Source organism: Vicia villosa, linkage group LG5 (assembly GCF_029867415.1).
Source record: "Vicia villosa cultivar HV-30 ecotype Madison, WI linkage group LG5, Vvil1.0, whole genome shotgun sequence".
In the NCBI taxonomy this organism is placed as follows: Eukaryota; Viridiplantae; Streptophyta; class Magnoliopsida; order Fabales; family Fabaceae; genus Vicia; species Vicia villosa.
Genome location: NC_081184.1, coordinates 114,726,937 through 114,748,475, shown reverse-complemented (window position 1 = coordinate 114,748,475; position 21,539 = coordinate 114,726,937). Strand labels below are relative to the sequence as shown.

General features: G+C 36.2%; 2 protein-coding genes across 5 annotated transcripts; one reads left to right on the top strand and one right to left on the bottom strand.

Annotated features, from left to right (window-relative positions):
- Window positions 1-6,637: 6,637 nt before the first annotated feature.
- LOC131602080 (membrane-associated 30 kDa protein, chloroplastic) lies at window positions 6,638-14,840 on the bottom strand. Of its 4 annotated transcripts, XR_009283920.1 has the most exons (13): window positions 14,610-14,840; window positions 14,401-14,507; window positions 14,200-14,310; window positions 13,315-13,379; window positions 13,151-13,232; window positions 12,444-12,518; window positions 10,951-11,021; window positions 10,771-10,853; window positions 9,004-9,068; window positions 7,831-7,905; window positions 7,453-7,573; window positions 7,117-7,167; window positions 6,638-6,923 (listed from the first exon to the last, which is right to left on the bottom strand). XR_009283920.1 is itself a non-coding variant. In XM_058874081.1 (12 exons), the coding sequence occupies exons 1-11, from the start codon at window positions 14,716-14,718 to the stop codon at window positions 7,454-7,456; spliced, it is 963 nt and encodes a 320-aa protein (XP_058730064.1). In that variant the 5' UTR covers window positions 14,719-14,840; the 3' UTR covers window positions 7,016-7,167; window position 7,453. The 4 variants fall into 4 exon arrangements, 3 of the variants coding, with proteins under 3 accessions (XP_058730064.1, XP_058730066.1, XP_058730065.1); XM_058874081.1 differs by lacking the exon at window positions 6,638-6,923 and having other exon boundaries at window positions 7,016-7,167; XM_058874083.1 differs by lacking the exons at window positions 6,638-6,923; window positions 14,610-14,840 and having other exon boundaries at window positions 7,016-7,167; window positions 14,200-14,318.
- Window positions 14,841-19,758: 4,918 nt separating this feature from the next.
- On the top strand, window positions 19,759-21,446 carry LOC131602079 (peptidyl-prolyl cis-trans isomerase FKBP16-3, chloroplastic). The gene is made up of 7 exons (XM_058874080.1): window positions 19,759-19,916; window positions 20,000-20,283; window positions 20,428-20,511; window positions 20,652-20,701; window positions 20,789-20,837; window positions 20,937-21,011; window positions 21,088-21,446. The coding sequence occupies exons 1-7, from the start codon at window positions 19,880-19,882 to the stop codon at window positions 21,205-21,207; spliced, it is 699 nt and encodes a 232-aa protein (XP_058730063.1). The 5' UTR covers window positions 19,759-19,879; the 3' UTR covers window positions 21,208-21,446.
- The last annotated feature ends 93 nt before the right edge of the window (window positions 21,447-21,539 follow it).

The window sequence follows — 21,539 nt, the reverse complement described above, 5'->3', positions numbered from 1 at the left end:
AACTCTGTTGAAAAAGAATTACAAGTGTGAGTAGTGTGGTGGGAAAGTACCACATTGATTAGAAATATGGAGACTTGAGCATTTATAAGTGGGAAAACCCACACACCTATCACCTTAAGGTTTTAGGAGAGTATGTGGTGTGTCTCTCACAAAGGTGTGTTGTTCAAAACGAAATGCCCCAAAGTAAACATGTTCCCTCGTATTAACCCCTATGAATTTCCCCAACAAATGACATCATGAACCTTTGGTTCGAGTGAAGGGACCGACTTACTTATATCAAAATGTCCGTAGGAGGTGTCCTGTTAAAAAGTGTCAATGGCGGTATAAGTGTATGTGGATAAAAGAGCTTCTAATTGAGGGGGAGCATTGTGGGTAAACTTTCACTTGAGGGGGAGTGTTGAAAAAGGACTACAAGTTTTAGTAGTGTGGAAAATTCCCATATTGGTTTGGAATATGTAGACTTGAGCATTTATAAGTGGGAAAACTCACACACCTATCACCTTAAGATTTTGGGTCAGTATGTAGTGTGTCTCTCACAAAGGTTTGCTGCTCTAAAGGGAATGCCGCAAATTTAAAAAATTCCCCACGTGTTGACCCCCTAAATTTCCCCAAAAAACTCGTCCATCTTATCGAAAAAAGTACTCAGTCAAGTTTCAGCTTCTTTTATGGAATGAAGTGTCCACTCAAGGAATGTTTGTGGTATAGAACATCCTAGTTTCAAATAAACTTGAATAAGATGTTGTGATTTTGAAAGTTATCCAATACACATAATGCATCCTGTTGGATTTTGAGGTGGGCCACTTTGAAGTGGAAAAAATGTTTCGAAGAAACCATATCTTGTCAAATCGATACAAACTATATTATATGTACTTGATATAAGATGACTCGTTTCAAAGAAACATGTCCATTTTTTCATCGATGATGAACCATTCAGACAAGGAATAAAATCATAGTAAATTTCATCATATTGTTCTTATTTTTTTCATACAAACTTGTGTATGATTATTTGTGTGTCTTTACCTCTTTGGTGAGATCTTATCAAACAAGTGTATGGTTCTTCTCTTTCTCTTACCTAGTAAAGTTGAAACAACACAATAAACGCAATTACCATCACCTTTAACACTTATAATTCGATCAATGTGTTTGTAAATAAAAACATGTATCTCTTCAATTTGTATCATTTTAGGAAAATGTGATGAATGTGATGGTTTTCTTATGTGAGCATCTTTAATAGAACTTTTATAGATTCTGAAACTGGAGAATTCAGATAAAGAGAGTTGACAAGTTTGAAATAGGATGGAGATCACTTGGTTGAATTTTCACATATGGATCGATCAATTTTCATCGTCTTCAAAATTAAACAAGTACACAAAAGGTCACATGTTCTTTTAAGTGTACAACCACACTTGGATCTATTTGGACCTGTTTTTTCTACTCGCACAACTTCCTGATAAATAAATTTCAATTTCGCTCGAGATATTTGTCAACCTACTATGAATACAAATTAATCTCTTTGAGTTTATATTCTAATATAGTGAAGTTGCAACCAAATGTTATTTATATCTTACGATGCTGATTCTAAATCATTTGATTCACTTATTCCCAACCCTTGCACAAATCCCTTTTTCTATTTTCAACCAGTTATATAGTGTAGCATGAGAAGATTCAACTCTATCAATTGTAGTATTTCTAAGATGTCTAACTTGGTCGGTCCTTGCACAAACAATTCTCTCATTCACCCTGTCAAATATAGTGCTTTTAACATATTGCAAGAAATTTGGATATTTCACACAATACCTTATGAATTGTATGATTGATTCCATATATAACTCCTCATCAATATTGAACGACTATGTATTCTAATTTCAGGGTAGAGATAGAAAAAAACGTATTATATGTATCATGATCAATATAATGATATAAGTGTACATTAACTGTAATTCCAGCTAATATTGCCCTTTTTATATAAATACAATTTAATCTTTTGAATTTAAAAAATAATACATATATAAAAGAAATGACATCAAAAATAAGTTTACAAATAAAATTTTGAAATAAAATCTTGAATCAAACTAGTGCAAGTGAAAAAGATATAGGGCATTATTTTATTTTATTGTTACATTTTTTTCTTAAAGCACTATCAAATTTCATAAAACCATTTAAATCATTACAATTGTATGAGTCATGCCTTAAAAAACGGCTGGTAAAAGTGAGAGTGTTACTCTGTATAAACTATTTCTAGGTTTTAATTCAGTTCCATTGCGGCACCAGAAATATGTGAAATCATAGAAGATACAACGGAGGAGAGCTTCCTATGCGACGAAGCGGAGGGTGTACCTACAAGGTTAGCACTCCAACGCTTAAGCCAGTATGTGAATGATGAGAGAGTATTCAAATTGTGTTTAAACCCTGTTACATGAAAAGGAGCCATCCTCATATATAGGGGAGCGGGATAACTAACTTGCTAACTTTTTGATGTAGAATGCGAAGGATTGTTTGATGCGTTAGAGAGATGGATCTCCTACTTCTAGATTATGAAAGGTTATGTGGTAAGGAGAAAGTTCCAAAAACTTTAGTATATATTTGAGTCGGATCTGGGATGTTACGCCTTGTGGTATCCGGCTCAGAAAAGGAACGTGCATGGATCGGATCAATATGGGTAGTAATTTCCTTATGGTGGCTGGATCAACGAAAGTGGGGCCGAATTGCGGAGAATATGATTGGCCCATAATAGTTACCCCTCGAGCCCTCGCGCTAAAGGAATATGTGTGGGGGTTTGAAGGATTCCCATACATCGGTTATCGGACACACTTTCTTTGCTTCAACTACCCTATAACTTCAAATGCCTTTGGATGAGTTATTATGATCTTCCTAGAAAATTTAAATACTTAAGTATTACGTGCAACAGAAGTTATTGTTTGATAAGTCGTCTTTCATTTTGTAAGGTCAGTTCATAAATGTGGGAAGAACTAGAGTCACTTCTTTATTATAAGTTTTTCTTTCCACTTGTTTTAAATTGTTTGTCTCTTCTTCTTCTCTAAATCATTTATTTATTTTTCATGAATTTGCTATCGTGATATGACGAAGAGACCTCAAAAACTGTGAAAAATAATACAGTGAGCCCTTCTTCTCCATGGGAAGGTTCCATTTTTTCTTCAACTGTCTCAATCTTCACCAAAGAGAGAAACTTAGATGGGACCCTTTCCAACGTTGGTGAACCGTCGCTTTGGGAGCTTACCATTCCTTGTGACAAAGATAAAATTGTTAATAAGTATGGTAATTGTATCATTCGTCTGTATGAATATCCTTTTTCGTCTCTGGGGGTTCATTTTCCTTTTACCGCTTTCGAAGTGGATGTTCATAACTATTTGATGGTGGCTCCATCTCAACTTCATCCCACTTGTTGGGTGTATGTTACAGCTTATCATCACTAGTATGAGTATCTGAAGGGAAAATCGATTGTTGTCATATTATTTCATCTCTTTCATTGTGACCGAAGCACTTCAGTGCAACCAAGATGACATGGTGTGGTTCTTTTGGTTCTGACGATACAAACTTTTGAAGCTTTCCATGAACCACCCTCTTTAATGGACTGGTTCTTTTTGGTCACCCACCTTCACCCTGAGGCTCATGTAACCGTCTGTATGGATGAGTCGGAGTGCTTCGGTCACAATAAAAGAGATGAAAGAATAAATGCAAGTTCTTGTTTCCCCATTGTTGGGCGGTGAAGCACTTCCTTTTGGAGAACGATTCCTATGATTATAGAGAAATTGACTTTATTGCAGAGAATTATTTTCAGTAGAAGAAGTTGTTAGAGTTTGTCAATTGTTTGGGTTATGTCGGGGTGTGGTCCCCTTGGACGAGGCTGAGAAGAAGCACCGAAAGTGTCTGATTGTTGTTTCCTTGTTGATGGAGTCTTGTTCTCATGAAGGTCGTCGGGATGCCTTAGGTAAGTATGGGGTCCTCTTTATTCTTCATTATTGACTTCCCATCATTGTGTTGGTCTTAGAATAACGATTGTATTTTTGTGCAGTTGTAATGGAGGATGAAGTAAGGGTCCAGATCTTAAAGCGGGGGACATAACCACCTAGCCTTGATGTAAATATTCTTCCTCTTCCGAGTTCACATGTGAATCCTGACTCTTGCCCCGACCCTTCTCATGATCATCGCGATTCTCCTTTGAAGATGACTGGGAATTTTTCTTCGATCTCTCCAAGCAGTCCTTATGGGAAGAGTTGTACGCTTTGGCTCGTTCTGCTAAATGAACTTCTGTTGTTTTGTCCTTGGCTGGATCAGGATGCTATTAAGCTTTTTGGTCTGACCGGACGCGTGAAGAAAAGTTTTGGCTGGAGAGGAGTGTGAACAGTTTGTTATCTTAATGGGATATACTTGTTTAAGGCAATTGCAGAAAGCTCGTGCTTCTTTCCAAGAGGTACATAAAGCTTTAGCTTCGTTCAACCTTTCTAGTATTGTTGGTTGTTAGGCAATATTTCCCCCCTTGATCTTGTTTGAACGTGTTGTGTATCTTTCTGGACACCTCAAGATCGGCGAGTGTTAGCTCTCCATGTAGATTATGGTACTTAAGTTTGATTTGCACAGGTGAGGCTATGACATCCAATGCTACAATGAAGGGTCTACCCAAGATGCAATTGTAAAAGCTTTTACACGGGATGACTAGGAATTGGGTGTGGATGGATCGGATATTTATGCCCTCTCCTACTAATACCATCAACTCTATAGAGCCCCAGGGGTGAGTAGTGGTCCCGTTAAATGCCTGTAAATCTGAACCATCATACGGTATCAAGCTTTCACGGTCCAAACATATCTTTTCGAAAGCTTCCTCCATCTATCAGAATTTCTGAGACGTCAAATTGTCACACAATAGCTGTGATTACCAAAGGAAACAGCTCGTTGGAGGATTCCTCCAACCTTTTCGGAGTCTCGAAACCCAACATGGGTCGGTTTGAGGTACTAGACAATGAATTACCTCCGCCCTTGTAAACAGACATCATCTCAACGATCTTTCTCTTGACCGTTCCTTTGAAAGATGGATTTGCACAAGGTGTTCCACCATTGATGGCGGCAATACACATGTGTTTGCCCTTGTTAGTTTCTCTTTTTTCAATGCCAGGATCAGACTCTGGAACTCCTGCGGGGGATTTATTTTTGGAAGATGCTTATCGATCCCCTTTGCTGCCTGGGACATATCCGGATAACCGTCCTCTCTTGATCAAAGATTCAATCATGTCCTTAAGTTGAATGCAATCGTCCGTCCGGGTGGATTCTTGCACGGTGTTATAGGGTCGGTCCTACTTTTCTAAACTCGGAATTTGCACATTCTTAGTAAATATTTCCCGAAATAGTGTTTAGAGGAGTATACCTATTGTATCGGTTGTATGTCCCTTTATTGGTATGCTTTCTTTGCCTACGGGGATCCTTCTCTGATGGACGCTCAAAACGAATATCAATGGATGGGGCCGAATTATCGAAGCGGGTGTTCGGTTTATCCTCTAATGTTATATAGGATTGAGCCAGGTTTAACATCTCTTGAGTTGTCCACTCCTTTTTCTTTCCCAATTTGGTGTAGAAAGGATGGTCACGAATGAGCCCATTCTCGAAGATCTAGCATTGAAGATATTTTGCAGTTCCTTCAACTTCTATTGCGACCTGAAAGAATCGATTGATGTATGATCGCAAGCTCTCTTTCGCTCCTTGCATGATGCAGCTAAGAGCAGCTATACGAATTGGGTATCTTTTTGGCGCGGTAAAATGTGTGATAAGTCGATCACAAAAATTTATCCATTTTCAATAAAACCGTCAAAAGGGATGTTGAACCATAGTCGTGTCGGTCCTACCAACGTGAATGCCAATTTCTTGCATTTGGAAGCAATTTCATTTTTTTACTTTTAAATCTCATTTAAAATTTCTTAAATTTAACTTAAACAATATTCTATAGATTATCATTATTTTAACAAATTTTCATATTTTTAATCAAAATAATAAAATTTTGATCAAATCATTTAAAATTTCTTCAAAATATTATTGTCTCAAATAAAATGCATCATCCAAACAAACTCTAAGAAAATATTTATATAAAAGAATCATTTAATTAGAATAAGTTTGTTGTTAAACAAAACGAACACTCTTAAAATAATACATCGTCAGGCAACTAGCTAACCTACTTTGAATATATGGAGTCTATAATAAAATTGTGATATATTGCTTTCTAAACTCTTCTTGTTGGGACTGAAATTTTTCAAGACTACTAAACAACATTGAAAGCCAGTAAAGATAGGGACGACATTGAAAGGGACTCAGATACGCGATTGACAAAGGACCCTAAAACCAAATATGACTAATTATTTTAGTGAAGGTGAGTTACTAAAATGAAAGTTTGACATGAAAAAATAACAATAAATTAAATAACCAACGTGAAATCCTTTGACAAGTCATAATTAAATGCTATCTTCCTTTTCTTTTTATTGATAGGTTAAAAGAAAAAGAATAGAATGCGTTTAAATATTTAATCAATTTCAAAAGACAAGAGTCTACTTTAATGTTAGTAGACCAAAATATGTTATAAAGTTATTTTTTTGGTCTTAAGAACTCAAAATGGCTTAGAATTGAAGAATTATTCATTTGAACTAGCATCCTATAATATCAATGACTCTACTACCTCTTATCATCTGAGTTATATTTACGGGAAAATGTTTATAGTTGCTCATTTTAGATCATGACATATTAATATCAGAGATGTCAATAAATGATTTGAGTGCGCCCATGTACTGATTTCATTAAAGAGTAACCACGGTGAAAAAATTTCCTATAATTTGAAATATGAAACATCGAACATTCAGCTTCACGCTATCAATGTATCTTTCTTGCTCCAAGTACTGCTTTTCCATATCCATGCAGCGTTACAACTTCAGGTAGCAAAATTTGAAAAATATGCACAACAGATAACCATTATTTGGATGGCAAAATATACTCTATTCTCCATATAAACCTTGCTATGAGGTCGGCATAGTTATTATGTGTATACAATGCAAGTACCATGGCTCACAAACATCAAAAGAGATACTCATATTATAAACATTTTATGATCGTGTTGCTAACCTTGCTCCTCGTTGGAGATGTTTACATCCAAAGTCAGGAGGCAACTAAAACCTGTAGTTCTGAGTCCGTTACTTAATGTGATATATCAAAGATTCTTGCAAAATGTGTTGGAAAATATGTATATAGGCCATGATTACATTATAAGATTGAAAGTGTTTGTGTAAGTGTAACACAAGTTACAGAACACACAGCTAATATGGTTCATTTTCAATCCAAACTTTGGCAACTAGTTAAATAATATTATCATTACTAGCTTTTAGCTGTACAATGTTGATATGTGAAAATAAAGAACTGAATTCAACCATAAAATATAAAAAGATGAAAAAGATCCCATACTTTAAAACTCCTTTGATCTTTTTCTCAGTTGCTCAAGTTCTATCTCAATGTCAGCATCTCGAAATGGGTTTCCAGTCTTGGTGCTAGTGGTGCTACTTCTTCCAGGAGGAAGCTCTCCTTTCTGCTCGAAGCAAGTAGCCCAACAATGAAATTAAAAATTATATATAGAACGTAGGTACATTGTATGACAATTCGTTTTCAAATTTACTATTTTGTAGCCTAATATAAATGCTTTTGGAAAAATATATTATTGACTTTCGCAGTTTTGCCAACTTCTGGATGCAAAACAGGGAAAGGAAAAAACTTGCAAGGAAATTATTTAACATAAATATTCGCATCCTATTTTTACATACACTTTATTTGCTGTTTGAAACATACCTTTGAACTACCAGCCAATTCTTTCTTCAAATTTGCAAGGTCATCATCAACTGATGAGCTCTCAAGCAATGCAAACTGCAAAAATCAACAATTCTCACCAATTATTAATCAAAACTGTAAAGTAGATGAGTGCAGCCCCGCAGGAGAAAGAAATCCAAGAACATCACATTCACATATAGTTATATAATAAAGGAACAAGTTTAATATTGCAACTCCAAATTCAAAAGATGCATGACAAAATTGATGGATGAGGTAAACGTAGATAAAACTGACTCCTAAAGAATATATTTTAATATGGATACGGATTGAATATATTTTACTAATACTATGAATATGGATTGACAGTAACATTTGGAAATTAGACATGTCATTGCAGTTTTTGTGGACTCCTCAAACCTTATTTATTTCCTAACTAGTTTCCCTTAAGAGTGTATTTGGATGGGGTAATCGAAAATTTTAGAGAAATTAAAATTCTAAGCAACTCAAATGCCTCAATTGGATTGCCATCATTAATAAATACTTATGTTGACTGAGTAACAAAATTCTCCATTCTAAAATTTTGTTGGGCTACTTGTATGAAATTTCAAACAAAAAAAAAATGAGGTGCCAATTTGAAGAAAAAAAAACTCAATTCCATAAATTTTGAAATTTTAACAAAATATATAGGAACCAATTTGCAGAAAAAGTAATATAGGGAGCAATTTGCATAATTTGAAAGAATTATGAGGACAATTTGAGATTCGGATTTGCAGGTCTTTAATTAAGAACCCGTTGAGAAACTTGGTAAATCTAGCTATGAAAAAATTACAATTTTACTTGTAATTACTTTTAATATCATCTTTAATTAAGGAGAAAAAATTAGGTTTGGGTACTTTGATCCCGTTTCTCATAAGAAAATAAGAAATAAAATTAACCAAGGCTATATTGGACTTATGAGGCAGTTTCACTTCAAAATATTACATTGCTTTCACTTCCTTGATTTTAAAGTTTTGCTTAAGAAATTATTTTTGTTTTCAATACTATACAGAAAATTGGAAACAAGAGATAGAGTGAAAAGCATCCCCCTGGGTTTTTTTTCTTTTCCATTTCTAGCATTTCAACTTCAAGCTCAAAATATAATTTATATAGAATATACTATATAGAGACTCAAATGTTTCGTAAATAATCACTTACCTTCCCATCAAGATCGTCAGTTGTCAACTGGCCCAGAGCTTCAGCTTGGGACTCCATTGTCATCACTATTTAAGAAAATAGGAACATAATTAGAAAGAAAACAATTTCAAATTGAATGATGACAGCAAATAAAAAGTTTGTGTACACAACTCTATACCATACATATAGAAAGAATGTAGTGATGCAAATGGTTTGCCTCCATTTTATTACATTAATTGGGCCGTAATTTTTTAAGCATGTGTCAATTTTTTTTGTTATGAAGTAATTACATTAATTAATAAAGGATCTTATGTAGTTATTATCAGGTTCAGCCTAATCAATATCTCTGAAAGATTAAGCAATAATATCGCCCTTGTCAGACTGCTAAAATACATTCAAAAAAATTGACAGCTATAAACTTCAAGATGTCAGATTTTTGTTAGACCTCTTTATTAAAAGATAGTATATGAGAAAGGGCCATAAGCTTCAAGATGTCAGATTTTCGTTAGACCTCATATTAAAAAATAGTACTCCCTCCGTCCCATAATATATGTCATAGTTGGTCATTTCACACAGATTAAGAAAATGTGATAAATGAAAGAGAGAATAGTGTTTTTACAAAACTATCCCTGTTTATTATTGGTGTATTTGAATGATCATAAATGTAAAGTGAGAGAATAATAAATTAAGAGTATTAATTAGAGGGCATAATTGGAAGATAAAAATTAAAATTGCATTGGAAACTTAAAACGACACTTATTTTGGGACAAATAATTTTATCAAATGCGACACTTATTTTGGGACGGAGGGAGTATATGCAAAAGGGACGAGAGTTACATGGAAAATCTCTTTGATCAGTTTTGTAGCAGTTGTGATTGTAAAGCAGTTATGTTTTTCAATTTAAATTAGTTATGTTTTTAAATTAATTATGTTGGTTAGCACATGTGTTTGTAATAAGAAAATAGGAACACCGTAAGAATGATTGGTTATCTAGAAGTTATCAAGGGTTATTAGAGAGAGATAGAACCAAGCCCTCGAATCTTGGAAGTAACATGTCTACGTAATTTTTTGTGTGCAATTCATTATTTGTCCGGTGCGTAAAAGTATATTATGATCATTGTAATGAATATTTTTTATTGAGTGATATATTAAATTGTTACTAGTTTCTTTCAATTGTGGGAACAGTTACCAATTGAATATATTATTGAATAAGAATTATCTATTATAGAATAATATGTGGAAAAAGTTTCACAACTACAACATACATTTATATACCAGACAAATACACAAGTCCCGCTACGTCAACTCAGTTGGTAGCTGTATAGGGACATCAGATGAAGGGGTGCGGGATAGAACCCGCGACTTCCCACTTATTCACCTTTAAAAAAGTGAAATAGCATAGACACTAAACATACTACTCTCTTCATCCTTTTATAAGCAAAAATTGACATTTAAAATTCATTGAATATATATAAGCAAAAATGGACAATGTATACTATAACTGTTTTAAAATCACAACAGTTACAAAACTGACCAAAGTCAGTTTGAAGGTAACTCTCAATCCTATCTTTTAATAAGGGGTTCCCAGATTTAAAATCTCATTTATATACTGATAGGCAATTGAATGAAAAAAATAAAATGAAAGCAAGACAAGAAGCATAGAACTTCAAATGCTTCTCAACATGCAAATGAAAGAGTATGCGTGTAGGCAAATATCAAGTGCAGATCAGGTTTATTTATAAGTATTATTTATGTATGAAGAGTGGACTCGATGAGTTTTCTTCTTACCTTTCTCTTCCATTTTTTCAAAAGCTGAAAGAGCACTGCTTGTATTGACATTTCCCAGCATCTCACTCACCTTGGTTGCAGTCCTATAGAAACGTCATCCAACAGACATTACTAATGCAACCAAAGAATACATAATGGAATAAGATGGAAGTCAATGGAAAAAACATTTGAAAGACAAACTTTGCAGATTGAGCTCGTGCTTTTAGAGTATCCTTCTTCGACCTCGCCTCCTGAATTTTACTTTCCAAAAGCTACAAAATGAACAACTTATTTCAGAACTGAGGTAAATAATAAATATGTTGCAGCAAAAATGCATGTATTAGAACGGTGAGCTAAAATAGTTAAGCCAATTCCATTTATTTCTAAAAGAATATACTTCCCCCATAATTTAGTGGACAGAAATATTATCGTATGCATTCTGTAGGTGGAAAATTTTGCACAAATAAAGGTGAAATAAAATGGGTAAATTAATGTATTTTACTATGAAAAAGAATACATGCATTGAAAATCAAGGTTTATGGATTTTAAGGATAACCCATAGAAGGATGTAATATACCTATCAATGGTTGATTATTCAATGATAGGGAAATGGGATTATTCGCCCGTGAGTTTATTGATTAAAAAGAAAGGTTACGCAGAGGAACTAATTTTCCCTTCCACTAGAACTTTCTCTAGTTCTCAAACCGAAAACAAATCCTCCTCTAGTCTTCTTAGCAGGTAGTCAATCCTATTTATAAGAGATAGGACTAATTGTTAAAATAGCAATACAAGAAACAGAAAACTATCTGACTTCTAAACAGAAACAAACTCTAACAATACGACGTGCAAATTAAATTAACTAATTACATTCTTCCCCTTGTTCTCCCTACGATAAACCCTTATGGGTTTATTTTGGTTCCTAACAAAGGAACTAAAAGACTTTGAAGTAGAAAATAAAGATCTGAAAGGCAAAGAAAAATAAGTTTTGGTTGATAGCTAGTACAAGTGAATTTTGAAAGAAGCAAAGTGGAGAAACAAAATGAAGTAAAATAGCCTAGGCTTTCACAAAAACTTATAGTTCCTTCCTTAGACATCATACCTAGAATTTGCATTTCACCTTGCAATCAAGAGAACAGCAACTTCTACATTTATTAGTAAAGATGATCATTCATCTAAAAGATTGCACTATAAAGTTGAAATAGATTTCAACGGGTTGGGAATGAACACCTAATTTTTTACACAATGCAGAATGATGCTTACTACTGCAACCAAAACTAAAAGGAAAACTTGAGTATCAAAAGAATGACCAACCATACATAAATCCAAACCTAACAATAGTTCATTATTAGGGGTGATTAAAATTAATAGGCAAGCCTAGTGGAGAATATAAGATGAGCACAGGTAAATGTGTATTCATATGGAGAACTGAAAATATGATTATGACCTAGTAAGGTTTTATTAATAGAACCACAACATAATAAAGTGTCAAAACTAATCCAAAATGTTGAGCTAAAGTGAAATTTAATCTTGTGCTTTCTTGATTCTACCGAGTCCAATGTCACCATTATGTGGCCCCATAAAAAGAGTTAGGTCAGCTATTCTGCCCAGGGTTTCAAAAACATTTTTTTGTGAAACATGACATTTGAGTGTTTTACGGTACTGACTTTGCTGAAGTATAAAAAGATTTAGCTTACGCGTGTATTTGAGACAAGATTGTCCACAACACTCTTTTGCTGATCAAGTTGAGCTTTCAAAGCACTGGCATTATCCTGCAAAATATTAAAAGCATATAGTGAGCTTTTCAATGATGCCGTATGTGTTATAAGGTACTGCTTAGAAGTTGGATTTTTTCCCTATATCGTCCAATGAAATGTCAAACTAAAGCAAATTCCAAATTTTTCAATCAACAATACTGACATAAGTATTAATGTATGCATCAAAGCACTTTAAAAAGTCAATCATTGTGAGGTCTGCCATTATCTAAGATGTCTGAACCGACTTCTGCTAATCAAAACATGTCATGACCCATGGATGTGCCAACCAGAATGGTCATTTCATTTCACAAACTTACATATTTATTATGTGGTTGAGGTTATATAAATTAGGAACACGGTGTAGAATCCCAAACAAGGTTCTACACAAGCTCGTAGCCCGTAGGAGTGAGAATAATGGCAAATGCAAACATCAAATGTTGATTCAAATATTGCTAAGCTATGTGAGGAGGACATCGACAAAGTACTGATCGTATAGAAAACATGTGAAAAGAATTGAAAGAGTCAACAATTTTATTGATTGATTGATATACTGAAAAAATAAAGTATCCTCTTTAAAATCTAAAGTGGAAATTTACAAATATGTTGACAAAACAAGCAAAAAAGGCTTGAAAATAATGCGAACGTACTGCAAAAGATTTACGCCGCTTAAGTGCTTCACGAGCAAGATCTTCTTCACCTTTCTGAAGAGCAAGTTGTGCTTTACGATACCTATATTAGATGTAAAATACAAGTGGTATTCAAATGCCAAATACTGCAAGCAAATCAAGACAATAATTCTTTCATACATTACCACTCTTCAGAAGCTTGTTGTGCGGCCTTGTATTTATTTTCCATTCGCTTTTGAGATGCTAATACCTTAAGAAAGGAAAAATAAATAAAATAAGATAATTTTATAATAAATAAAAATAACTCGCTATTTTGAAGTCTGCTTTCAACATGTCATCTATACTCATTTAATACTGGAACGAACAAAACATGATAATAATCGAAGAGCGATCTTATTTGAACATCTAAAAATCAACATAAGATGTAACCGGAAAATAGAACAAATAATAATAAATAGTATAACAATGTATATATTTTAATCTATGTTATCAATCTCAGATAGCTGCGCGGCCATACCAAAAAGAGAACGGATGGGAGTGGGGAGCGGAACGGATGATGCTTTAGTGACATAGACACTAATGCAGTTAATTAATACTAATGAACACATAGTTGTTAAAAACTAAAATAAATTAATCAAAATTCACAAAGTGTTGTATTTAAAAATTAAAATCATAAATCTCTAGCAAAACATGCTTCCAAATGCTAATAAAATAAATTTTCTATCCTTAAAATTTTAATGGTTATAACATATACGGCCACGTCAGAAAGGCGACTTTCGGAATCCAATCTCATTATAACTATTGTTCTAGCCGAGTCAACCATATGTGACGGAACGGAACGGCCTGACACCGTTTTCTTGATTTTGCAGTTCTGTGCCAAGATAACGGTCATAACTCGTAACGGCCAAGTTTAATTAAACATATTTTAACCGGTATTAGATGCCGAAAATTGTGTATACATAACATTTCTCTACTGTCTACTCCAATAAACACAAGGATAGAACAAAAACAAAACTCTTTCAAATCCATAAAAAAATGATTGGAAAAAGGAAGTAACAAAGGAAACTAACTTGTGCTGTAGCTTGCCGCATTTTAGTCAAATCATCATTCATTTCAAGCACAGCTTGATCCAAGATTTTCTCCGGATCTTCAAACGAACTCACAAGAGCATTTGCATAAGACTGCATTACTAAGATGACAAATGAGAAAAATTAAAATTAAACCTAAACCGAAAATCTCATAAACAGCTTCTCATAAAGTGATTTCTTCACCTTCACGACTCTCGCAAACCTATCAAATAGGTTCATGCTGGCACCGATCGCTCCTCCGCCTCGCACCCGTTTCGCAGTCCTCACTCCTCTAAATTTCAAAGTGTCCACTGCGAGAATTAATAATTACAAATTAAAATTAGTTAAACTAATCACGCGCTAGTTGTTGAGGTTAATTGAATTCGTTGAGAGAGTAACGATTGTGAGAAAACCTGGTCTGCCGAAGAAGGAAGTGACGAGAGGCTTCTTGAGGATGGAAGAGGAAGAAGGTTGAAGTGGCGCGGAGGGTATTCCGGTGAACATTTGAAATTTCGTCGTCATTTTTTTGTGATCGACGCAGTGAAGATTTTGGAGTTGGAGATAGAGTTGAAGATATTGCGATTTTCAGGACACTCAATTCTCAACCTTACTCCTCGTTGTTCGATGCTTGCAAACTGGAAGGGGTTTTGTTGTTCTATATGAATAATTGGGCCTTTATTTTTAAAGCCCGATCCATTTTCTTAGTCTTAGGTGCTTCTCAAGTGATTCAATACGAGGATTTCTAAATACACTCTTATGGATGAACTAAACTTCTGAAAATCTTAATTTGCTCTTTGAATAGGTATATTCGAATGTACCATAAAGTAATTTAAAACAATTGTTTCGGAGATGCATCTTCGAAAACACTTTAAAGACGTGAGAATAGGTGTTTCGGATATGCATATCTGAAACACTGGACAAAATGGTTGCCAAAAACACATATTTGTTTGTGGCATTTTTATAAAAAAAACATTAAATGCTGGTATGTCATAAACACTCAGATTTGAAACGTAATTCGGTTAAAACGTTAATAAACACGCAAACGGAAAATGATACGAACATAACAATGAATTGTTCGGAAATACCGAAAAATAATACATAAATTATTCAAAAATTACAGAATGTAAAATGATTACATTGGTAAATAAAAAAAAGGCATAGCCTACTGCGTATGTCTAATCCTAACCCCATGGTCCCTCATCCATTTTTTTGTATCACGCCGCACTCGATGCCTCCTTAACCATCCTCTCTACGATGACCACCGCCTCAGGACCGCCCTTATCAATGATCCCTAAGTTCAAAGCCTTTTGCCCAATTAAATGTATCCGCTAACACATTGGTCACACGGTACTTGACCCCGTCTTCGATCCCTAGTAGACTACTCAGTTTTCTCACGTCGAGCGGAGGCAATCTGGCTTAGACTGCCAAGTCTCGATCTGTTGTTTGGGTTCTCAGCCATTTTTTTGAAAAAAATAATCATTACTCAAAGGGAAGGAACAAGTTTGAAAAAAATTATTAAAAAAATACAACTCGGGCATAATTTCCGACGTGCTTATCTGAAACTACTCATAAGGGTTTTCGGATAAGCACATCAAAAAAACATCTGCAACTGCCATTTTTGAGGAGTTAAGGTTTCTTGCCCTAACACGGATAAATCCAAATATTGTCGATTTCACTAGAGTCATTGGCACACCACGGAAGATTGTATTCATCTTAAGGATGTCATTGAGATCCTGATCAGAGATGGTCACCTCAAGCAATACACCAAGAAGAGAGATGATGCTCGGCAAGAGGCCTAAGAGACAACGAGGGTCGAAGAGAAACCCTCCTTCGAGGATGTCTGCATGCCCGTGGCTATGAGCGTCACACGACCAGAGGACTTCTATGTCCCAAATGAATCAGCGTTCCCCACCTACCTAGCAATGTACAACCCATGGAAGAATTTCTCTTCCTCCCTAGTCATATCAGGCGGTGGGGCAGCAAGATGACAGTGGGTTCGGTGAAGAGAAAATTTGAGCAATTGATCACCGCGAGCTCCAATAAAAATGCCACCCTCGACACCATTCGGGGAAACTCTGCCCCGATCGCGTTCTACAAAGAGGAACTCCCATTTGGCTCCCCTAACTCAAGCATTCCTCTGCTCGTGAGGGCACAAATGATGTATTCCCAACTCTTCTCCACACTACAGCTAGATGAACTCGGTCGACATTATGTATTCCCAACTCTTTTCCACACTACAGCTAGATGAAACACATCTGACACCCAATGTAGGCTCCGATCTGCAGGGTTTCAACGGTGCAGTTACGAAACCTTGAGGCAACATAGAGTTGATCGTCACCTTTGGGGATGCAGAGACGGTTAGGTCTATCAAAGTACAATTCCTAGTGATAGACTGTTCATCGCTCTATCAGTGCATCCTCAAGAGGCCCACCATGGTCGAACTTATAGTCGTACCCTCTAGAGTGAACCTAAAGATGAAGTACTACACCTCCAAGGGACTCGTTGCCACCCTACACGGGGACATCGAGACTGCAAGGAGATGCTTCGAAGCAGCCTTAAAAGGGTTGAACTCTATCAACGCACCGGTCATAAACAAGCATGCTCTACCTAGCATCTTGGAAGAGTCTAAGCCACTACCCCGCGTCGACTTCATCGTCCTTAACAATTACTTCTATAGAGACGCCCTAAGAGATCAGAAGAAGAAGGAGAGGAAAGCTTCGTTGACCACAATGGACAACGACCAAGAGACCACAGATGACAGATCCTCTGCGACCCATCCTAAACGGAGAATTCGAAGTCATCCTCCTCGACGACGACCCCAGCAGAGGAGTCAAAACTGACACAAACATCCCCGACCTGGCAAGAAAGCAGCTAAAAGCCTGCCTTAGGGAGAACGCTGACATCTTCGAATGGAGCGCATCTGAGATGTCCGGACTGGACCCGGAGATCGTGTGTCACCAGTTGACCGTAGATCCAGCCATTAGGGTTGTAGCTCAATGTAGGCGCAAGTAGTCTCCCGAAAAAATGGAGGTTGTCGAGACAGTTGTAAATGACTTGTTAGAGGCAAAATTTATTTTGGAGGCCAAGTACACCACTTGGTTGTCCAATGTTGTACTTGTTAAAAAAACAAATGGAAAGTGGAGAATGTGTGTGTGGACTATACTGATCTTAATAGGGCTTGTCCCAAAGATGCTTATCCTCTGCCTAGCATAGATAAACTCGTTGAAAATTCTGCTGGTTTTGAACTTTTGTCCTTTATGGACGCATATTCTTGTTACAACCAGGTTCTCATGGCAAAAAGGGACAAGAAATACACGACCTTCATGACCGAGCCGGACAACTACTACTATAATGTAATGCCCTTCGATCTAAAGAACGCCGGAGCTACCTACCAAAGAATGATGAACAAAGTTTTTCGAGGAAAATCAGAGAAATGCTCGAGGTGTATATGGACAACATGATAGTGAAATCTCAAGAGGAATCCGACCATGTGGCCCGCCTTAAGAAAGTCTTCGACCAGGCCAGGAAGTGCAAGATGTGATTTAACCCGGAGAATTGCACCTTCAGGGTACGGGCAGGAAAGTTCCTTGGTTTCTACCTTACAGGGCGAGGGATCGAGGCCAACTTCGACAAGTGCAGAGCCTTCTCCGAACTCCTGATGTCGAGCTCGAAGAAATCAATCCAAACTCTGAACGAGGTGCTCACATCTCTATCTCGCTTTGTCTCCAAATCTACCCAACATGTTTTCCCCTTCTTCGAAGTCCTCCACAAAGAGGTAGCTTTCGAATGGACGGACGAGTGCGAACAAGCCCTCCTTCACCTCAAGTAAGCATTATCGAGACCATCGATCCTCTCTCGTCGGCGTAGGCATTCAAAAGTGGCAGAACCACCATCGAAAACCAACATGCCAGAGAACACCTAAAAACTACCTCCTCATTATCCTAACAATATGCATTCTAAGCAAAAACGCAAACTAAAACGAACAAAATCAAGGAAAAGGAAGGAACTTACGTGTTCGTATGAGGTTATACGGTGGTTGAGCAACTCACACGGCGAAATACGACTGCACGAGCAAGTTACGAGCAGAAAAAGTTGAGAAGAGAGAGAAGCGAAAGTAAAAATGAAATATGCTACCTCCTATTTATAGGAGACATTAGTATCGTGTGGGCGGGCACGTGCCTAGCCTAGCCTAGCCCAACTATTATTTCGCATCTATTACGACGAGTGGCTCGATGCACGCGTGCAACATTTCCCTTTCGGATCCAATAAAATGTTCAACTCCACGCGAGTCGGCCTACGCGACTCCCCCGTAAGCATCCCTCCTCGGGAAGTCCAAGAGACACTGCCACCTCTGGTAACGGGCATCGTTCGTGCACGTTCTTCCTTCACAAATCAAGAGTTGCTCTTAAGTCGTCACTCCCATGCTCGAAGCAACGACTTAGAGGACTCCTGTTATGGACTGGCCCAATAGCTAGACATGACCCAATCCACTTCTGCACCCATAACGGTCCAATAGCCTTGGCCTAACCAGCTGAAGGCAAATGGAAGTCCATTTCCCCTGCCCCTCCGTCAATGACGCATCTTAATCTGACCCAAGAACAACTAACCATCGTTGTCCTCGGCCAGATCTCCACCTACGCCAACACCAAGACATCCATTCTTCCTAGCAGTCGGGGCCAAATGGCCACCTGCTCGCTAGGCACCTTTGCGACCCAGAAGTACGTTTTTGCCCGTCTAACAGCTAGTTATGGGCAGCCGTCTAGAATTCCTACTTTTACACATAGATTCCTGACAATCACATATTTTTGGTGTGGCCCAAATATGGACCAATGGCCAAGCGCTGAGGGCTTTATATAAACCCTCTCACTAGAGAGGGTCGGATAATTCAAATTCAAACCCTAAAAACATTCAAACGTATTTGTGCTCTTACTTCATACTACATCGTCGGAGTGTCTTGCATGTATATCCTCTCCTCTTCATTACCAACATTTACCAAAATTGTGAACGAAGCCGCTAGTCCACCTTCTGGTTTTGATTAATCGCTAATATCAATATATATATATATATATATACACACACACACACACTTTAAATGTATAGTACTTTTTTTAATGTATTTTAATATATTTAAATTAATTTAATTCAATTATATTTTTATATAATATAAATGTGAAATATTTAAAACTTTTAATATTTTTATATAATATGGGTTCTGATGATAGATATTTTAAAACTTTTAATAAATTGTATGAATATTTAAAAAATATAAATTGTTTACATAATTAAAAAATATAAAACAATATAAAAAATTGAGTATGACTCATTTAAAAAATTCAAATGGATGTGATGGAATTAAGTGCTCTAAGACCTACATTAAGAAATCTTTTAATAAAATTTATGTGTTAAAAAAACAATTAAAAAAATAGGCAGCTTTTTTTTTCTCAATTTTCTTTTACTAGGAAGTGTATCAGAGAAATAGATGCGCGGATAGCAATTCTCCAGGCTCTAACTACATAGATTGATATGATATCTATCTGCCACGTGGAAGAGTATCTATGGTCCTGAAAAAACACACACCACAATCCAATGTTTCATGTTTATTGTTTCAAACTAGATTTGGTTTATCCATTTTGCAAACAATAACATCATCACCATCACATGACACAATATTTCATCCTTGGATATGCCTAGCATGGCTTCCTCTCTTCTTCTTCCCTTTTGTAAGTCATTTCTCACTTTCTATTTTGCTCACAACTCTTTAATTTCAATGTTAATTAATACTTGATTTGTTACTTTTTGGTAGATTCTACTTGTGGTAAAATTCATTCTCTTAATGCTGCTCCTCAAGGCATTTCTGTTAGAAGATTTGTTCTTAACGTGAAATCCTCAAAGACAAGAGAATCCACTTCTAATGCTAATGATAATGCCATGTTTAATACCAATTCACGTAGAGACTTTCTTGGATTAGCATTAGGAGGAGTCTCTACACTCCTCATCCATTCATTTGATGCTGCCAATGGAGCTGGTTTGCCACCAGAAGAAAAACCTAAACTATGTGACAATACTTGTGAGAAAGAGCTTGAAAATGTATGGTGAGATTACATTACATAGTCCTCTTTTTATGTCTTACCTGTGATTAATTTACTCTCTGTACATTGCTGAGAATGCATTCACATTTCACGCGGTTGGTTGTGTCGCGTTTAGTTTTTAATATCGATTTTATGCATGAAGGTACCTGTGGTAACTACTGAATCAGGTTTGCAATACAAGGATATTAAAGTTGGGCAAGGACCCAGTCCACCAGTTGGATTTCAGGTGTGTAAAATCTTCTGAATTGTTCCGTTTCTCTTGTATGCTCATGATCGTCTCCGCCGTTTCAAAGAGTCAGCCGATGCCAATTTCGGTTGAGATCAATAAAGCAAGACTGACTACATTTTCATATGCCTCTCTGACAGGTGGCTGCTAATTATGTTGCAATGGTTCCATCTGGACAAATATTTGATAGGTATTTTCCTTACTCCTTAGTTCTTAAACAGATAGTACTATTGAAATTTGTAGGTGTTTTAACTTGATCATTCCTTTCAATTTACAGTTCATTGGAGAAAGGCCAACTTTACATTTTTCGAGTTGGATCTGGTCAGGTAAACCCTAAATGTTGTTTGAAAAACAGTAGTTTTGAGGCCTAATTGTTTGACAGTCCTTTCAAAGACTAACTGACATTCGACCCGATGAGTTTACAGGTGATAAAAGGACTGGATGAAGGTCTTTTAAGCATGAAAGTAGGCGGGAAACGTCGGCTGTACATACCTGGATCAGTAAGCTTCACTCAAGATTAAATGAGTATTTAATTCTAACTGTTGGTTAAATATTTTTGTTTTTCTTGTTTTGCAGTTGGCATTTCCAAAAGGGATTAATTCTGCACCAGGAAGACCAAGGGTGGCTCCAAATAGTCCAGTTATATTTGATGTAAGTTTGGAATATGTACCCGGACTTGACGTCGACGAGGAATAAGATTAGGTTATCTGTTCCAACTTGATTATACGCGGTCAACCCGAAATCTATCAATCACCATCACATCACTATCTTATACAATTGTTAATTTTTTTGAGGAATGAGCTTAAAACTTATGGCTATGTAGAGTAATATTGTTTGAAGTTTACCATATCAAGTATATTGAACCTGAATCTTCTTTGCATATAATTTTCATACCTAAAATGGTATTGAACCTGTTATTGATAGTTTATTTCTGATTCTCTGGCCTCCAAGAGGGATATGAAATCTTTATTATACTTGAGATTTTGTTCAAACAGTGGAATTTTCAGCCATATTTATAACTGGAGATT

Coding starts and splice junctions, on each gene's coding strand:
- LOC131602080 (XM_058874081.1), bottom strand. CDS start 14,718: ATGACGACGAAATTTCAAATGTTCACCGGAATACCCTCCGCGCCACTT. Junction 14,311..14,400: donor GGTTTGCGAGAGTCGTGAAG/GTGAAGAAATCA, acceptor TTAGTAATGCAG/TCTTATGCAAATGCTCTTGT. Junction 13,380..14,199: donor TGCGGCAAGCTACAGCACAA/GTTAGTTTCCTT, acceptor TCCTTTCTTAAG/GTATTAGCATCTCAAAAGCG.
- LOC131602079 (XM_058874080.1), top strand. CDS start 19,880: ATGCCTAGCATGGCTTCCTCTCTTCTTCTTCCCTTTT. Junction 20,512..20,651: donor GTCCACCAGTTGGATTTCAG/GTGTGTAAAATC, acceptor CCTCTCTGACAG/GTGGCTGCTAATTATGTTGC. Junction 20,838..20,936: donor TTCGAGTTGGATCTGGTCAG/GTAAACCCTAAA, acceptor ATGAGTTTACAG/GTGATAAAAGGACTGGATGA.